Raw genomic sequence first — 18,797 nt, 5'->3', positions numbered from 1 at the left:
ATAATGTGGGTAAGTTGAAGGTCAAGTGACAAGATTTCAAACTTTTATCTCAATTCACTAGCTTGAACATTTGGTAATTAATATGATTTATGTAGATATCAACTTACACGAGACATGAGGACTTGAACACCTGGAGATTTGAGATCCCAGCTGAAGTCAGATTCAGTGGAAGTAGAAAAATTCTGCTGAAGTATGTATTTGGTATATTTTGACAATCCAGTTTCCCCATACAGCCATGATGCTGTCCATGCAAGCTCGTCCTGCATATTGACCGAGGCAGAAGAATAAGGGATCATGAAGTTACTCATTATGTACTTTTAAATAATGGTGTGTTAGTAATGTGTATTTAATTTGAAAAACTGTGTCATTATGGGGAAAGTATACATCATAGCCTGAGCCAGAGCAATAGAAAGGGCATTCTCCATCATATGTTCCACGGTACTGGTCAGAAAAACGAAAGATCTGCAATAATACATTACATATTCAATTATGTGAATGTTATAAAAAATTGAAGGGGATACTGCATTTTTAGATTAATTTAACTTTCAATTTGGAAGAGATTAATCTTATACCAATCTAGCTCTTTTGAGGAGGCGATGGGAATAAGGATTGTCAACGGTTAGAAAGACAATGGAGGAAGCAGCCAATGCTGCAGCAGTCTCTGCTGCAATTTCTGTCCCTGGAGTGGATTTATCTATTTTGTACAAAGTCCTTGGAGTGTCCATTCTCTCTGGGTTCTGCCAACAGCTATGGTCTGCAATAGGATCTCCCACCTGAAAAAAAACAGTTAAACATATGTTCTATGTAAATCTAATTATAGTATTTTCTATTCTCATTAGTTAAAGTTTTCCCCTAAAAATCAAAATCATTAAAAAAAAGCCTTAGTGTGATTTAAATGCTATAATAATTAGTTTATCTAGCTGGTTTTTAGTGGCACTTGCTTTGATGAAATAATCAGTACCCCACCTAATGGCATTCCTAACGTTCTCCAATTCTCTAGCTGCTGCAAGTTCAACTTCATAGTGAAGGGCTCCCCATGCCAACATGGTAACTGTGAATGCCATGCGAAGTCCATACTTCACATTATCCCCAGCATCGTAGTAACCTCCCACCAAATCCACCTACACAAAAACACAGTAAAAACCATGCGAAACATCATTGTATCTTTCCAGACTTGTTGAGGATCTGGACTACATATTGGATGCACAAATTATTTGGATGGAGAATGTTGATGGTACCCTAGCAAACCTGTCACTTTCAAGGAAGAGTCCTTAATTCAAATTAAGTTGTGGTGAGTTATCTAATGTACCAAGTTATCAGGAATTGGTAGGATCTGGACTAAATATTATATTCACAAAATTATTTGGAGAGTGTTAATTGGATCCTTTAAAGCGTAGCAAACTTAATTTAATTTAGAATTCATTGTTGGGTCGGTATTTAATTTACCATTGCATCAATAATCGAGAGGACTTGCCAACCAAGACATGGATTTGACCGTTCAAATTTTTATGAAGAATATCACCACCTTACTTTAAAGACTTAACAAACTTGGTGAAAAATATCATTATCACGTTTTATCATTCCATCAAAATTCATTAGCCAGTTTTCTTTTTAACTTACAAAGCTACAGCTCTCTTTTAGATTTTTGCCTGGCTTGGGACAATAGTTTGTAATCATGGAAAAATGAAAATTGCTGAGTAGCCATAGAATCTAAAACACGTATTGATCTGAAAGTAGAGCAATTGAAAGTAGAGCGATTGGAATTGAAATTGTAAATGAGCGTGGGATACATTGTACATTCAAAGAACAGAAATAATGAAATATTTTCACAGACAATATCTATTTCAAATGTGCTGCCAATGCCCAGATCTCAATGATAATACACAATGTTGAAATACCTGCACAGACAATAATCTCAATTGAAATTGTAATTGAGCGTGGGATACATGGTACATTCAAAGAACAGAAATAATGAAATATTTTCACAAACCCAATTTCAATTGTGCTGGCAATACCCAGATCTCAGTGATAATGTAAAACTCATCACTCAGATCGAGGAGTTTAAATAATAAAAAGGGTGAAATTTGGTCGGCAAAGTGCTCATCATGGGAAAGGAAAAAAATATAGTTATTATTTTGTAATGATAGTCTAAACCCCCACTAGTAAATCTAGACAATAAGTTTAAGTAAAGTGATGGAATTTAATCGGATAACAAAAAAACTAATTACTGTTTTGAAATGATAATCTAAATCCTTATAAGTAAATCTCTAAATTTAGACCATAGGTTTAAAGAACGGCATGGAATAGGAATTTGGTTACCAAATTAACTGCATCTTAATATATATATATATGGTGGTTTTTTTAGTAGAGTTATTTAGAGATTTGTTTTCGGAATTTATCACATAAATGAGCCACATTAATTGTTTTAAAACTTACTAATATAGTTTTTCAAGACAACTAAATGAGCCACATTAATTGATTAAAAATAAATTTAAATTTAAATGATTTATGTAATGGATCCCTAAACAAATCTTTAAGGTTTTTTTAATTTCTTTGAACACACAAACACTTTCATTTTTTTAATTTCATTTTGAAATTTTTATTTTTAAATATAATTATAAATAAACACGGAATGAATTTCATTTTGAAATTCCTACCTTTTAATCATAATTATAATTGAAACACAAGATACATTTTACACGGCATAAGTAATGACAGAACAGAAATAATGAAATATTTGTACAGACAATACCTATTTTTATCAGTTTGCAATCATAGTCAAAATACCCCAAACGTAAAACAAATAAACTAGAAATCGCTTTAGCCATTAGGGTAGAGCAGACCATAATGATAATGAGACCAGTTTACAGCAACACTCCACTAACTTCACCAGTGAAACAAATCTGATTTAGCTTGACCATGGCCAGCTCAAAATATAAAAATCTAAGGCAGGCAACCCGTGTTTTCTAATTGAAAAGGCTGCAAATTTTCATGTGAGTAGTCTCTAGACAAGTTTATATGAACTATAGCATCCATTAATATTATTTTCTCATTGTGCAAAGCATTCAGACTTAGATGGCAATACCAAAAGGAGTAATTATATTACTACATTTTGCATGTGTCCATCTGTGAGAGCAGAATCTCCTCTCCAACTGATCCTGTTCCTACTAGATTTATGCAGAGCATCTTTGTAATCCAACTCACCCCTGACAGCACTGTAGCAAGAATTATGCAGACAAACCTTCCAACAGTGAGCCTATAACCCATTGCTGCTGCAACTGATTGCTAAATCCCAACGTGCAGCCAAAGCTACCAAAATTGGTGGGTATATATATTTACTTCTCCAGGTTGGTGTAATGATGCATAGAACTGATTTGGACTCAAAGAATAAAGTGAAAAAGCAGTGGAATGTTTTACGTGGGGTATCTGCAATTTGGAAGGACAAGATATTGGCTCATTTCAAGGACTAAAGGAAGTTTGTGAGTGTCGGTTGCCTGAGATGGGCCTGAGATGGGTAGCACGTGGAGGAAGAAATTTTTTTTACAACATTAATAATTTAAATTAAATTATTAAGAAACTTTGATTTCCCTTTATATAATAATAAAGAATCTATTCATAAAAGCATTATTTATTTCGAAATTTATTAACCTCACTTATAATAATTATTATTATTATAAAGTATATTAATTTTTCATTATCTTACTTATGTAATTAATTACAATTATAATTATTTAAATATTCTAATGTAATTATCATTTTTAATTACAATTATAATTATTTAAATATTCTAGTGTAATTACCATTTTTTTTTCCTTCATTCTATATGAGAGTGTCCAGAATTAAAATGGCTATCATTCCATATGAGAGTGTCCAGAATTAAAATTGCTATCATTCCATATGAGAGTGTCCAGAATTAAAATCGCTATCATTTAATCATGTAGATTATTCGTAATATTTTCTTTTTATATTAATATAATTGAAACTATATCATTAATATATTTATATACTAGTGATGTTGGAGTATCTCTTTAAGAGTCCACAGACTTAAGAGGTCTTACCAAATTTACTAAAAAAATAAAGTGGATTTCTTTAATTTAATTTAAGATATGATTAAGGGATTTGTTTTCATAATTAAGATGTAATAATGATTGATTTGAGAAGTGGAGGATTAATTCACCATATACATAATATTCACTATTTGAAGTGATTTATTGGAGTTAGAGATTTTAGGCCTAGATTGGATATTTCTATGTAGGGATAATTTGATCCATATTTAGTGAATCTCAACAAAATTGGCATCTTGTATATAATAGAGTCCTGAAAACAAGGGTAGAGAGTGAGATAGACAGAGAGAAGAGAAGAATAAGATAGAGAGTGGGTGTAAGAAAAGGTTTGAGAGACCAAGAAGGAAGATTGTAGCAATATTTAACAACCCTCAATATAGCAATTGATTAAAATTGATGATTTGATTTTGAATGTTATTCACAAGATTGTATGGATATTTGTATCTCATCTCTTGTGGGAAGGTCTCTTCAAATATTATTGAATATCAATGTTGGTCATGTTAATAAATGTTGAGCAAGAATACTATGAGATGGTGTGTTGAATTTGCAGTGGAGTCTCTCTCACACAATCTCTATGTCATGTTTTATATGAATGCTTGGGTTTTTACATTCACTATGTAATGTCTAGATTGGCGAGAATGTGAGAATTGTGAATGTAAAACGAGATCATTTTTAGCCTTGTTGCAAGGAAAAATTGATATTTCATAATGAATGATCAAGAATTGCTATCGTCGGCTCTGATTCAAAGTTACAGAGTAAATTGTGGTTACAGCACAATTTGGGGTCGTCAGTCCAGACTGGAGTCAAGTGTTATAACATTATCTTTTTGCAAGTCCAAATTCATTTTATAAATAGTTTGTTAGATGGAAAAAATAAAGAATTGTTTTTTCAACAATCTTCGTCATCCAGACTAGTTTGCAACATAGTATCCCAGTCAAGGAGCATCTAAGCTTCATAATTGTTGGTAATGTAGATTTCACCTGAGTCTAGATTGTAATCACATCCCAAACTTGAGTATCTAGAGTGTACCCCACAACAAGGCTTTGAGGTTCATTCCATAAAGAAATGTGGTTCAAGCCTCATCCAAGCCTTCCCAAAGTGTGTCACATGCAACTGATCTGGATTCCTAGATTTGTAGATTGCGAAGTTATATTCAAATTAAAGTGAAGGCATGTGAATTGAAGCGATAAATATGGGCTAGGACAAAGATATTTGTATCAAGGTTATATTTGAATTGGAAGGAGATTATTTGGGTCACAACATATCTGGATTAAAGCAAATGAATTCGGTTCGGGGCATATATCTAGGTTAAATAAAGTATCCATATCATTAGAAAAAAATCAGGTGTGGACCCTGTAGATTTTGGGAAGTGCACCAAAACGTTATTTGGGTTGAGACATATCCAGGTCTAAAGAAATCCAGGTCATCGGCAAGGAACTTATTAACAAATTATCCTGAGTACAAGTGGAACTTTGGAAAAATGCTAAGTCTTAGTGCTTGGTTATGTGGATAGTGCATATTACGCCCTTGGAGATTAGGGCTTAGAAATTTAGTGTTTTAATTTAATATAAATTTCAGGATTACACTAAGAAATTTGGAATGAAGAAAGGTTAAATTTGGGAGATAGATGCATTGGCATCAATTAGATAGATGATAAGTATTTTCAATAAAAATAAAAATAAATATTATAAAAATATATCATTGATATTTATATAGTATAATATTATTTGTATGAGGTGAATTTGATGAAAGAAGGACAAGGGGTGGGGTGGGATGACAAAGTCCTGCAAAGCTAGGTCATGAATTGTCTTCTACCAACCCATGACATGTAATACTAGGTATTAATGGGATGATGAAAGTCCGCAAAGCTAGGCCATGCATCATCCTTTGCCCAACTCATGACATGCAGTACTAGGTATTAATGGTAGCTTTCTAGTCCTATATCATGGTTCCTCCATTGTAGCAATGTCATGTTCATTTATCGATTAACATGGATTTCAAGATAATTATATAAGGCAATGATACAACGATTTGTTTAATCAATTGGTCTTGGATGTGGGGAATGTTTATTACAATAGAATCGACCCTTGCATGCTCTAAAATATGGCTCTTCTCTCTCTACTGCAAGTTGATATATCATCTCCTCTTAATTTAATTTAATTTCAAAGGTATTTTCCCTTTTGAAATTTCTCCTTAACCCGGCTACAGAGGGAATTGCAACCAGAGAGCTTGCTCAGGATTTTTTTAGCTTTGCCTCCCCTACAACAAGAAATGTGATAATGCAACAAGAAGTTGAGGTTAAAATTAAGCAAGAAGTGGTGAATTATGAAGAGGTAATGAATGAAGCTACAGATATTGTCCCATATATGGGAACCAGCCGCACTCGTGACATGAAGTGCCATAGAATATTGCAGCTATACTAGCATACCAAAACATTGATTTCTTATCCCCTCACCAAATAGAGCACAAATACTTGCGAGCATGACTAGGTAGAGTAAAGAAGCAAGGGTGCCTTCTTCTGGCTCTAAAAGTGGAAGGAAAAGAAGTAGTGAGGATTCCTTATCTATGAGACCAATCTAGTTTCTAGGGTAGATCCTATTTACATCCAAGGATGCTTCGACAACCATAGCTTACAACCAGGTTTAATTTTACTATCTATAATTTTATTTTTGTTTTATGTATTTATACATTTGATCAACTCATAAAGATTTTTTATTTTTAGAAATGTTAATATCTCTTATCAAATTTTGGAAATTTTTTATATATGGCAGTGATGACCTTGTCCAATTTTGATGATGCCTAGTTTCTTTATGGGTAGGCTTAAAATAGCAGGTCACACGTTAGGGCCATCTAGTGTTATGGTCTTATCCATTAGCTACTAGCATTGGCTTTGTAAATATGGTATAGGAATTATATATATATATATATATATATATATATATATATATAATTTAAATTTTGAGTGCAATGGTATATTGCAATATCTATAATTTGGATAATTGGGAAGATTGCTTGCTCTCATTGGGTCAGAACTCAATTTTTTGAAGTGACATATTAGCATGTTGTGATAAGGATAGAGAGTCAGACACCCTAAAATAATAGTCACTTTAATGCTCTTTAATTTTGATTAAGTCACAGATTATTTATATATCTAACCTCAAACTATTATATAAAACTTTGAATTATAATGATAGCCATATATTAATTTATAACTTAATCTAATTCATTTCAATAAATTAAGCATTTTAATGATTAAAACCATTATTAAAAATATACATACTTCTATTCTTTTAAATAAGTTTAAAATATATAACATATGCGTGTGTGTAAAATTCAATGAGAACACTTTGTTGTTTGAAATAGTGCAAAATTTTCAAAATAAACAATGTGATTCTTTAAAGTATTGATTTTTTTTAATTTAAATAAATTTTAAATTATGAAATGGTTTTATTAAATATTAATATTATTAATTAGTTAATAAATTTTAAATTTTTAGAAGAAATTTTTTTTTGGAGAGATCACATCGAATTTGTAACTAAAGTTTCGAATTCTCTAGTGTGATTCATTGTCAGAGCAAAAGGGGAGTATATGATCTAACATTAACAATATATATATATAGGTGTAGATGTTTCAGAGAAAACAAATTCATCCATTAGAAAGTCAAAAAAAATGAAAACAATTTTTTTTATTTTTTTTATATGTTAAAAAGTCAAAGTAAAATGAAATCAAACATTCAAAACAATCCTCATGTATTGAAAATAATAATAATAATAATAAATAAATAAATAATATATACAAAGATGAAATGCTAAAATTATGGAGAAAATAAAGGAAGTCAAAAGAAGGATCAATACAAATTATTAAAAACAGGACCAGTGAAAAAAAAATTAAATAAATAAAAATGAATTATAATAATAAAAATTAAATGAATAAGTAATAAAATTAAATAAAAAGGAGACTAAAGAAATAGGCAATTTCCCAAAAAAAAATAGGAATAGAGAGCAGGGATCAGTCACTGCTAATTTTCCAACCTTCATCCCTATTCAGATTGTTATCATGCTTCTCAATTCCTAAAGCCTCCCTGAACTTCCTATAATGGAAGTGATCAATTTTGGCTAAAACACAAGAATATTCAATACATATGTGGTGTTTAGTATTATATGCATGCTCAACTAAGGCAGACGAGTGGGATCTATTATGCCTAATATCCGCCGCATGCTCTTGGATCCTTTGCTTGATGGAACAACCTATTTCTCCAATATATGGTGTTCCACATGAGCAAGGGACTAAGTAAACACCTTTCATATCTTTGGGGTCAAGATGATCCTTGATTGAATTAAGGGAGCTATGGATAGTGCTGAGGGGCTTAAAGGAAGCATGCACCTTATTCTTACATAGAATGTGTGTGATATTGTTAATGGTTCCCCTTATGAAAGGAAGTTGCACGTAGTTTGCAAAACCAAGGGGATCCTTTTTTGGCTTAGGTCTGAGGCTAGCTTTTCGAAAAGCTTTGAGACCTAGGTGTCTATTATAGCCATTATCTTCAAAAAAAAATTATATATATATATATATATATATATATATATATATATATATATATATATATATATATATATATATATATATATATATATATATATGTCTTAAATTAAATTAATTTTATATTACATTTTATTTAGTAAATTAAATTACTTAAAATTATCTATATTAATAAATTTTAGATAATATTTTATTTAATATTCCTTGACGAGGTGTTTAGGGCTGAAGGTGAAGTGTCAGTTAGAATTCGGGCTAGGGTTCAAGGCCTCTCCCCCTCCTAACACGATAACTGATTTGTGAGTACAATAAACTCAGTCTTGGTAGTGATGCCTCCCTCCTTGCAAGATATATTGCATTAAACTCACTCATGTCAATGCCTCCACACACTTCGTGAAGGGTGTTATCTCCAAGCTCGCTAAAATGATTTTCATTTTTTCTAATTCCTCCCAATTGTTTCCACCTCCTAACATGACTTTTGCTTGCAACTCCTCTTTTCTTGGTTCTACTTTTGATAGCTTCTCTCTAACTTTCCTCGTGCCCTGATTAACACTAATGGATGATGGAGGACATGCATAGGTGATCATAGACATAGCCTTTTTCCTCAAGGAAGTATTAATCGCTTCTTCGGCCTACACTTCATTCATCATTCGATTTTGAGTCTCCTTTGACTCACTCAGTTCTTTCTTCCCTTAGCCACTATGACGTGACAGTCTACATGTATCTGACAGGGTGCTATAGGTTGTGGGAGTGTTAGAGGCTCACGGGCTCATTTTTGAGCTAATACTTTTGCCTGCCACTATAAAGATCACACTCCCCTTAAAATCTACTAAAAAATTTACGCAGTTGAGGATGAAGGCATACTATAATCTGAGGTTATGAACAATATTGTGGATTGGGATCTGGACATTGGAAACACCAAAGGCCATCAAAATCATTCATTTCTTATTTTTATTGGCACATTAAACTACTTCTACAAAAGCTATGGTTAATATACGGGATGCTCGAGACAACCTCACACACAAGTTGGAGGAGTTAAAGTTGTTGTTGATGGATTTGGTGGGCCATATTGCTTGCCTTGAAATGGGCTTGCCTCCAGGTTTGATAGTGATACCACATTCCAAGGATTCATACCACCCAATTGAATTAGACACCTTCTTAGCTTCATGACTCAAGTTTTTCTTAATTTTTGTTCTATTCATTTTGTCCAAATTTTTGGATTCTTTGGTTGTAGTGTTCTGGGTTGGTTTCCCCACTTATGGGACAATTTCTTTTATTTTTAGACCAATGCTATTAGTTCTTTGCATACAATCTCAAAATTCGGTCTATAATTTTGTTTTTCTTTTAGCTAGTTTTCCCCTCAAAGGGATAGGCAAATTGTACGTCTATTGGGTGCTCTTTTCCTCATACCATTTTGGACACTAACTGACCAACAATTATCTTATCTCTGTTGTGGTTTACCATGTGGCATACCAAAGACAAATAACAACTAGTAATAACTGCAATTGTTTTATTAACAATAGAAATCTTAACTTACCAAAAACAAAAACAAAAGCATTTCATTTAATATAAGTTAAGTTTCATATTTAAAATAATATATAGTTATAATTAAAAGCGTGAGAGATATTTATTATATTATTTTTTTTTAAATTATTTCAAAATGAGACTTAATACCCCTGATGGGGGTGACCTTGATGTTAAGTGAAGGACAGGGAGGGACATTTAACCCCATGCCACATGGCATTAAATGACATGAAGTGTATTAAATACGCCCCATGTGGCGCACGAGAACAGATAGTTCTCGTAGGACATTGTGGTATATGTGATATGTGGGTTCTGTTGGAAAGTCATTGGATTTGCATGGTAATGGGAAGAGGGAAATTGGTAGGTAATGTCTCCATTGGAGTGCAAGGTGGATTGTTATCCTTTTCATCCATGGCTCCCCAAATTACAATAGTTAGAATAGTCGTCGTTTCAAAGCTTGGAGGCTTATCCCCTATCACGATAGAAACTCGGTTGAAAACGGCTTGGGACCCAGGCTCATGGTGGTCTGCACAGACAGACGACAGGAGTTGAGAATTGATTCAAAGTAATCAACAATTGGGGTTGACGATTATGGTGACTTTGAGAGTGGCGACCTCATTTTCAATCTCACTAGTTAAATTATCCCCCCCCCCCCCCAAGTCTTCAATTTTGCTCATATTCTTTCTCTTTTCTAGAATGTTAACTTTTGTGATGGAACAGTTATTCGGCTTGGGATAGTCGTGGTTGAGTTTATGGTTGTTGGGGATAGGCCCCTCTTGGTCTCTATCTTACTCCTTTGTTGGTGTTCATTACTAATATTTCATCTTTTTAAAAGTAAGTATAAAGTACGGAAATAATTACCATAGGAAATCTTCTTGATCTTAAAATTCTTAGTAAAGTTTAGAATTATTTTAGTGTTGATAATTGGGTCATTTTTAGTCTTTTCGTTTATCCTCTTTAAAAATAAGATACCTAAGTCCCTCTTAGGAACAAAAATATTTTGGTGGGTATGAATTTTATCCATTTTTTTATTGTTAGGTCATTGATTAACTATAGAGTGATCACGCTATTGCATTATATTTTCTGTATTAAAAATATTAAAAAAAAATTATGCATTTCCTAGATTAAATTTTGGTTTCAGATCATTTGTATAATAAATTTGGCTGGTGTATTTTTCGCAGCCTTGGTAGCGGCTGAGGAATACATCAATATGTTGTCTTGTTTTTCTCTTTCTCCCTCTTTCTATTCGAGCTGACATTATTGAAATGGACATTATTTTTAAGAGGGAACAATAAGATGAGAATTTATTTTAGTGGGTATGTTTTCTAGTTATTTTTAGAGAACAAATAAAATAGGAATTTACTTTAATTTTATTTATGTTAATTTTTTTATAAAATAATTAACACATTCATATAAGTTAAATGGTTGATAAGGTATCAAAACACTTATTTTAGGATTAATCTCACATTATTTTCAAAACAAATTATCAAAATTAAGTAAATTATATTATTATTATTATTATGATTATTATTAAATTAATTTATGAGTTAAATATATATACACTTAAAAAGCATGTAACAAGGTTATTAATCACCGAGATTCATACTTTACTATTGAAGTTCTTAACCTATAAATAAGCTTTGTTACAATACCATAGCTTAATAATATCACATGTCCAAGAAACCATAACTCTTGTTCATATGACATTTTTTTAATTAATCATTTTAACTAAAAGGTTAGAAAGAAATAAGTAATTTTGAAACAAATCAAAGCCTTTGATATGTGACAACTACTAAAATATTCTAGAATATCCCATTGAGGTTAAATTGCTTCCACCCACCTAATAATTACTAATAGTTAAATTAAAATTCTAAAATTCATATTCCAAAATATACATGCATATTAGCATAACAAATTAATTTTTAAGTGTCTTTCTTATTGTTTCACTGTATATGGCTATGGAGGAATCATATTCTAAAGTGAGTGATTATATTATTATGCACCCTTTTATCATATAGGTTTATACTTTTGTTTTGAATATTTTATCTTATGGTGATATGTATTAGATCATTATAATATTTATCATTCATTTTGATGCTTTTATAGTGGAATTAGTGGAGGAATCATCAGGGCACAGAACCATTTTTACTAGCAGGACCTAGTTTGGTAAATTGGGTTTTTACTAGCAAGACCTAATTTGACAAATTGGGGTCTGAAACCTTCAAGGAGTAGTTTGAGGCATAAATTAATATTTTGTTGGAGTAAAAATTTATTTCTTAAACACCTCATCTGCTTTTATTATTCTACACACATAAACTTTTTCAACGTGCAGCCAAAGCTACCAAAATTGGTGGGTATATATATTTACTTCTCCACGTTGGTGTAGTGATGCATAGAACTGATTTGGACTCAAAGAATAAAGTGAAAAAGCAGTGGAATGTTTTACGTGGGGTATCTGCAATTTGGAAGGACAAGATATTGGCTCATTTCAAGGACTAAATGAAGTTTGTGAGTGTCGGTTGCCTGAGATGGGCCTGAGATGGGTATCACGTGGAGGAAGAAAATCCTCTCAAAAACATAAACCAAATACCAAATAGTGACACTGTCGGCTGCCTCCAAGGACATCATAATCACAATTTCAAGCACAAGGTAGGGTCATTAACACTTAATTTTAAAAATACAAAATGTTACTACAAAGTTTGTGCACTAATGAAAATGTGATCTAAGTTTTACAACATTAATAATAAGAAACTTTGATTTCCCTTTATATAATAATAAAGAATCTATTCATAAAAGCATTATTTATTTCGAAATTTACTAACTTCACTCATAATAATTATTATTATTATAAAGTATATTAATTTTTCATTATCTTACTTATATAATTAATTACAATTATAATTATTTAAATATTCTAGTGTAATTATCATTTTTTTTTTCCATTCATTTCATATGAGAATGTCCAGAATTAAAATGACTATCATTCCATATGAGAGTGTCCAGAATTAAAATGGCTATCATTTAATATGTAGCTTATTCGTAATATTTTCTTTTTATATTAATATAATTGAAACTATATCATTAATATATTTATATATTAGTGATGTTGGAGTATCTCTTTAAGAGTCCACCAGACTTAAGAGGTCTTACCAAATTTACTAAAAAATAAAGTGAATTTCTTTAATTTAATTTAAGATATGATTAAGGGATTTGTTTTTCATAATTAAGATGTAATAATGATTGATTTCAGAAGTGGAGGATTAATTTACCATCTACATAATATTCACTATTTGAAGTAATTTATTAGAGTTAGAGATTTTAGGCTTAGATTGGATATTTCTATGTAGGGATAATTTGATCCATATTTAGTGAATCTCAACAAAATTGGCATCTTGTATAATAGAGTCCTGAAAACAAGGGTAGAGAGTGAGATAGACAGAGAGAAGAGAAGAATAAGATAGACAGTGGGTGTAAAGAAGGGAGATTATAGCAATATTTAACAACCCTCAATATAACAATTGATTAAAATTGATTATTTGATTTTTAATGTTATTCACAAGATTGTATGGATATTTGTATCTCATCTCTTGTGGGAAGGTCTCTTCAAATATTATTGAATATCAATGTTGGTCATGTTAATAAATGTTGAGCAAGAATACTACAAGATGGTGTGTTGAATTTGCAGTGGAGTCTCTCTCACACAATCTCTATGTCATGTTTTATATGAATGCTTGGGTTTTTACATTCACTATGTAATGTCTAGATTGGCGAGAATGTGAGAATTGTGAACATAAAACGAGATCATTTTTAGCCTTGCTGCAAGGAAAAAATGATATTTCATAATGAATGATCAAGAACTGTTATCGTCGGCTCTAATTCGAAGTTACAGAGTAAATTGTGGTTATAGCACAATTCGGGGTCGTCAATCCAAACTAGAGTCAAGTGTTATAACATTACCTTTTTGCAAGTCCAAATTCATTTTATAAATAGTTCGTTAGATGGAAAAAATAAAGAATTATTTTGTCAACAATCTTAGTCATCGAGACTAGTTTGCAACATAGTATCCAAGTCAAGGAGCATCTAAGCTTCATAACTGTTGGTAATGTAGATTTCACCTGAGTCTGGATTGAAACCACATCCCAAACTTGAGTATCTAGAGTGTACCCCACAACAAGGCTTTGAGGTCCATGCCATAAAGAAATATGGTTCAACATCCAAGCCTTCCCAAAGTGTGTCACATGCAACTGATCTGGATTCCTAGATTTTCAGATTGAGAAGTTATATTCAAATTAAAGTGAAGGCATGCGAGTTGAAGCGATAAATATGGGCTAGGAAAAAGATATTTGTATCAAGGTTATATTTGAATTGGAAGGATATTATTTGGGTCACAACATATCTGGATTAAAGAAAATGAATTTTGTTCAGGGCATATATCTAGGTTAAATAAATTATCCAAATCATTAGAAAAAAATCAGGTGTGGACCCTGCAGATTTTGGGAAGGGCACCAAAACGTTATTTGGGTTGAGACATATCTAGGTCTAAAGAAATCTAGGTCATCGGCAAGGAACTTACTAACAAATTATCCCAAATACAAGTGGAACTTTGGAAAAATGCTAAATCTTAGTGCTTGGTTATGTGGATAGTGCATATTACGCCCTTGGAGATTAGGGCTTAGAAATTCAGTGTTTTAATTTAATATAAATTTCAGGATTACACTAAGAAATTTGGAATGAAGAAAGGGTAAATTTGGGAGATAGATTGGCATCAATTAGATAGATAATAAGTATTTTCAATAAAAATAAAAATAAATATTATAAAAATATATCATTGATATTTATATAGTATAATATTATTTGTATGAGGTGAATTTGATGAAAGAAGGACAAGGGGTGGGGTGGGATGATGAAGTCCTACAAATCTAGGTCATGCATTGTCTTCTACCAACCCATGACATGTAATACTAGGTATTAATGGGATGACGAAAGTCCGCAAAGCTAGGTCATGCATCATCCTTTGCCCAAATCATGACATGCAGTACTAGGTATTAATGGTAACTTTCTAGTCCTATCATGGTTCCTCCATTGTAGCAATTTCATGTTCATTTATCGATTAACATGGCTTTCAAGATAATTATATAAGGCAATGATACAACGATGTGTTTAATCAATTGATTTTGGATGTGGGGAATGTTTATTACAATAGGATTGACCCTTGCATGCTCTAAAATATGGCTCTTCTCTCTCTACTGCAAGTTGATATATCATATCCTCTTAATTTAATTTAATTTAATGTCAAAGGTATTTTCCCTTTTCCAATTTATCCTTAACCCAACTACAGAGGGGATTGCAACCAGAGAACTTTCTCAGGATTTTTTCAGCTTTGCCTCCCCTACAACAAGAAATGTGATAATGTAATAAGAAGTTGAGGTTAAAATTAAGCAAGAAGTGGTGAATTATGAAGAGGTAATGAATGAAGCTACAGATATTGTCCCATATATGGCAACCGGCCACACTCGTGACATGAAGTGTCATAGAATATTGCAGCTATACTGGCATACCAAAACATTGATTTCTTATGCCCTCACCAAATAGAGCACAAATACTTGCGAGCATGACTAGGCAGAGAAGGGTGTCTTCTTCTGGCTCTAAAAGTGGAAGGAAAAGAAGTAGTGAGGATTCCTTATCTATGAGACCAATCTAGTTTCTAGGGTAAATCCTATTTACATCCCTGAGGATGCTTCGACAACCATAGCTTACAACCAAGTTTAATTTTACTATCTATAATTTTATTTTTGTTTTATGTATTTATACGTTTGATCAACTCATAAAGATTTTTTATTTTTAGAAATGTTAATATCTCTTATCAAATTTTGGAAATTTTTTATATATGGCAGTGATGACCTTGTCCAATTTTGATGATGCCTAGTTTCTTTATGGGTAGGCTTAAAAGAGTAGGTCACACGTTAGGGCCATCTAGTGTTATGGTCTTATCCATTAGCTACTAGCATTGGCTTTGTAAATATGGTATAGGAATTATATATATATATATATATATATATATATATATATATATATATATAATTTAAATTTTTAGTGCAATGGTATATTGCAGTATCTATAATTTGGGTAGTTGGGAAGATTGCTTACTCTCATTCGGGTCAGAACTCAATTTTTGGAAGTGACAAATTAGCATGTTGTGATAAGGATAGAGAGTTAGACACCCTAAAATAATAGTCACTTGAGTGCTCCTTAATTTTGATTAAGTCACAGATTATTAATGTATCTAACTTCAAACTATTATATAAAATTTTGAATTATAATGATAGTGATATATTGCTTTATAACTTAATCTAAATCATTTCAATAAATTAATCATTTTAATGATTAAAACCATTATTAAAAATATACATACTTACTTCTATTTTTTAAAATAATTTTAAAATATATAACATATGTGTGTGTAAAATTCAATGAGAACACTTTGTCGTTTGAAATAGTGCAAAATTTTCAAAATAAACAATGTGATTCTTAAAGTAATGATTTTTTTAATTTAAATAAATTTTAAATTATGAAATGGTTTTATTAAATATTAATATTATTAATTAGTTAATAAATTTTAAATTTTTAGAAGAGATTTTTTCTTTTCAGAGAGATTACATCGAAATAATTTTTTGGAGCTAAAGTTTTGAATCCTCTAGTGTGGTTCATTGTCAGAGTAAAAGTGGAGTATATGATCTAACATTAACGATATATATAGGTGTAGATCTTTCAGAGAAAACAAATTCATCCATTAGAAAGTCAAAAAAATCAAAAAACAATTTTTTATTTATTTTTTTATATGTTAAAAGTCAAAGTCAAATGAAATCAAACGTTCAAAACAATCCTCATGTATTGAAATAATAATAATAATAATAATAATAAATAAATATATACACAGATGAAATGCTAAAATTATGGAGAAAATAAAGGAAGTCAAAAGGAGGATCAATACAAATTATTAAAAATAGGGTCAGTAAAAAAAATTAAATAAATAAAAAAATATAAATAAAAATAAATAATAAAAATGAAAATTAAATGAATAAGTAATAAAATTAAATAAAAAAGAGACTAAAGAAATAAGCAATTTCCAAAAAAAAACTAGGAATAGAGAGCAAGGATCAGTTGCTGCTAATTTTCCAACCTTCATCCCTATTCAGATTGTTATCGTGCTTCTCAATTTCTAAAACCTCCCTGAACTTCCTATGATGGAAGTGATCAATTTTGGCTAAAACACAGGAATCTTCAATACATATGTGGTGTTTAGTATTAGACGCATGCTCAGCTAAGGCAGACGAGCGGGATCTATTATGCCTAATATCTATTGGATCCTTTGCTTGATGGAACAACCTATTTCTCCAATATATGGTGTTCCACATGAGCAAGGGACTAAGTAAACACCTTTCATATCTTTGGGGTCAACATGATCCTTCATTGACTTAAGGGAGCTACAGATAGTGCTGAGGGGCTTAAAGGAAGCATGCACCTTATTCTTACTCAAAATGTGTGCGATCTTGTCATTGGTTCCCCTTATGAAAGGAAGTTGCACGTAGTTTGCAAAACCAAGGGGATCCTTTTTTGGTTTAGTTCTGAGGCTAGCTTTTCAAAAAGCTTTGAGACCTAGGTGTCTATTATAGCCATTATCTTCAAAGAAAGATTATATATATATATATATATATATATATATATATATATATATATATATATTAAAATATTTTTATTAAATTAAATTAATTTTATATTACATTTTATTTAGTAAATTAAATTACTTAAAATTATCTATATTTATAAATTTTAGATAATATGTTATTTAATATTCCTTGATGAGGTGTTTAAGGCTGAAGGTGAAGTGTCAGTTAGAATTCGGGCTAGGGTTCAAGGCCTCTCCCCCTCCTAACATGATAATTGATTAGTGAGTACAATAAACTCAGTCTTGGTAGTGATGCCTCCCTCCTTGCAAGATATATTGCATTAAACTCACTCATGTCAATGCCTCCACACACTTTGTGAAGGGTGTTATCTCCAAGCTCGCTAAAATGATTTCCATTTTCATTTTTTCCAATTCCTCCCAATTGTTCCCACCTCCCAACATGACTCTTGCTTGCAACTCCTCTTTCCTTGGTTCTCCTTTTGATAGCTTCTCCCTAACTTTCCTCGTGCCCTCATTAACACTAATGGATGATGGAGGACATGCATAGGTGATCATAGACATAGCCTTTTTCCTCAAGGAAAGTATTAATCTCTTCTTCGGCCTACACATCATTCATCATTCGATTTTGAGTCTCCTTTGACTCACTCAGTTCTTTCATCCCTTAGCAACTATGACGTGACAGTCTACATGTATCTGACAAGGTGTTATAGGTTGTGGGAGTGTTAGAGGCTCACAGGCTCAATTTTGAGATAATACTTTTGCCCGCCACTATAAAGATCACACTCCCCTTAAAATCTACTCAAAAATTTACGCAGTTGAGGATGAAGGCATACTATACTCTCAGGTTATGGACAATATTGTGGATTGGGATCTGGACATTGGAAACACCAAAGACCATCAAAATCATTCATTTCTTATTTTTATTAGCACATTAAACTACTTCTACATAAAGCTATGGTTAATATACGAGATGCTCGAGACAACCT

At 31.6% G+C, this 18,797-nt stretch overlaps 1 protein-coding gene across 1 annotated transcript in view; it reads right to left on the bottom strand.

The window, feature by feature from the left end:
• Positions 1 to 98: 98 nt before the first annotated feature.
• Positions 99 to 18,797, bottom strand: part of LOC149254988 (endoglucanase 8-like) — a 61,134-nt gene continuing 42,435 nt past the window's right edge. Inside the window, exons 3-7 of the mRNA XM_089454906.1 lie at positions 12,442 to 12,462; positions 920 to 996; positions 573 to 784; positions 385 to 462; positions 99 to 260 (exon numbers count right to left, since the gene is read on the bottom strand). Coding sequence (XP_089311032.1) covers positions 99 to 260; positions 385 to 462; positions 573 to 784; positions 920 to 996; positions 12,442 to 12,462 — 550 coding nt within the window. The remainder of the gene's footprint in view (positions 261 to 384; positions 463 to 572; positions 785 to 919; positions 997 to 12,441; positions 12,463 to 18,797) is intronic.

This window comes from Pinus tabuliformis, chromosome 7, assembly GCF_031772625.1.
Source record: "Pinus tabuliformis cultivar Carrire ecotype Pingquan chromosome 7, CPIR1, whole genome shotgun sequence".
Taxonomy (NCBI): Eukaryota; Viridiplantae; Streptophyta; class Pinopsida; order Pinales; family Pinaceae; genus Pinus; species Pinus tabuliformis.
Note: the sequence above shows the minus strand (reverse complement) of the source record. Positions and strands in the feature narration are given on the sequence as shown.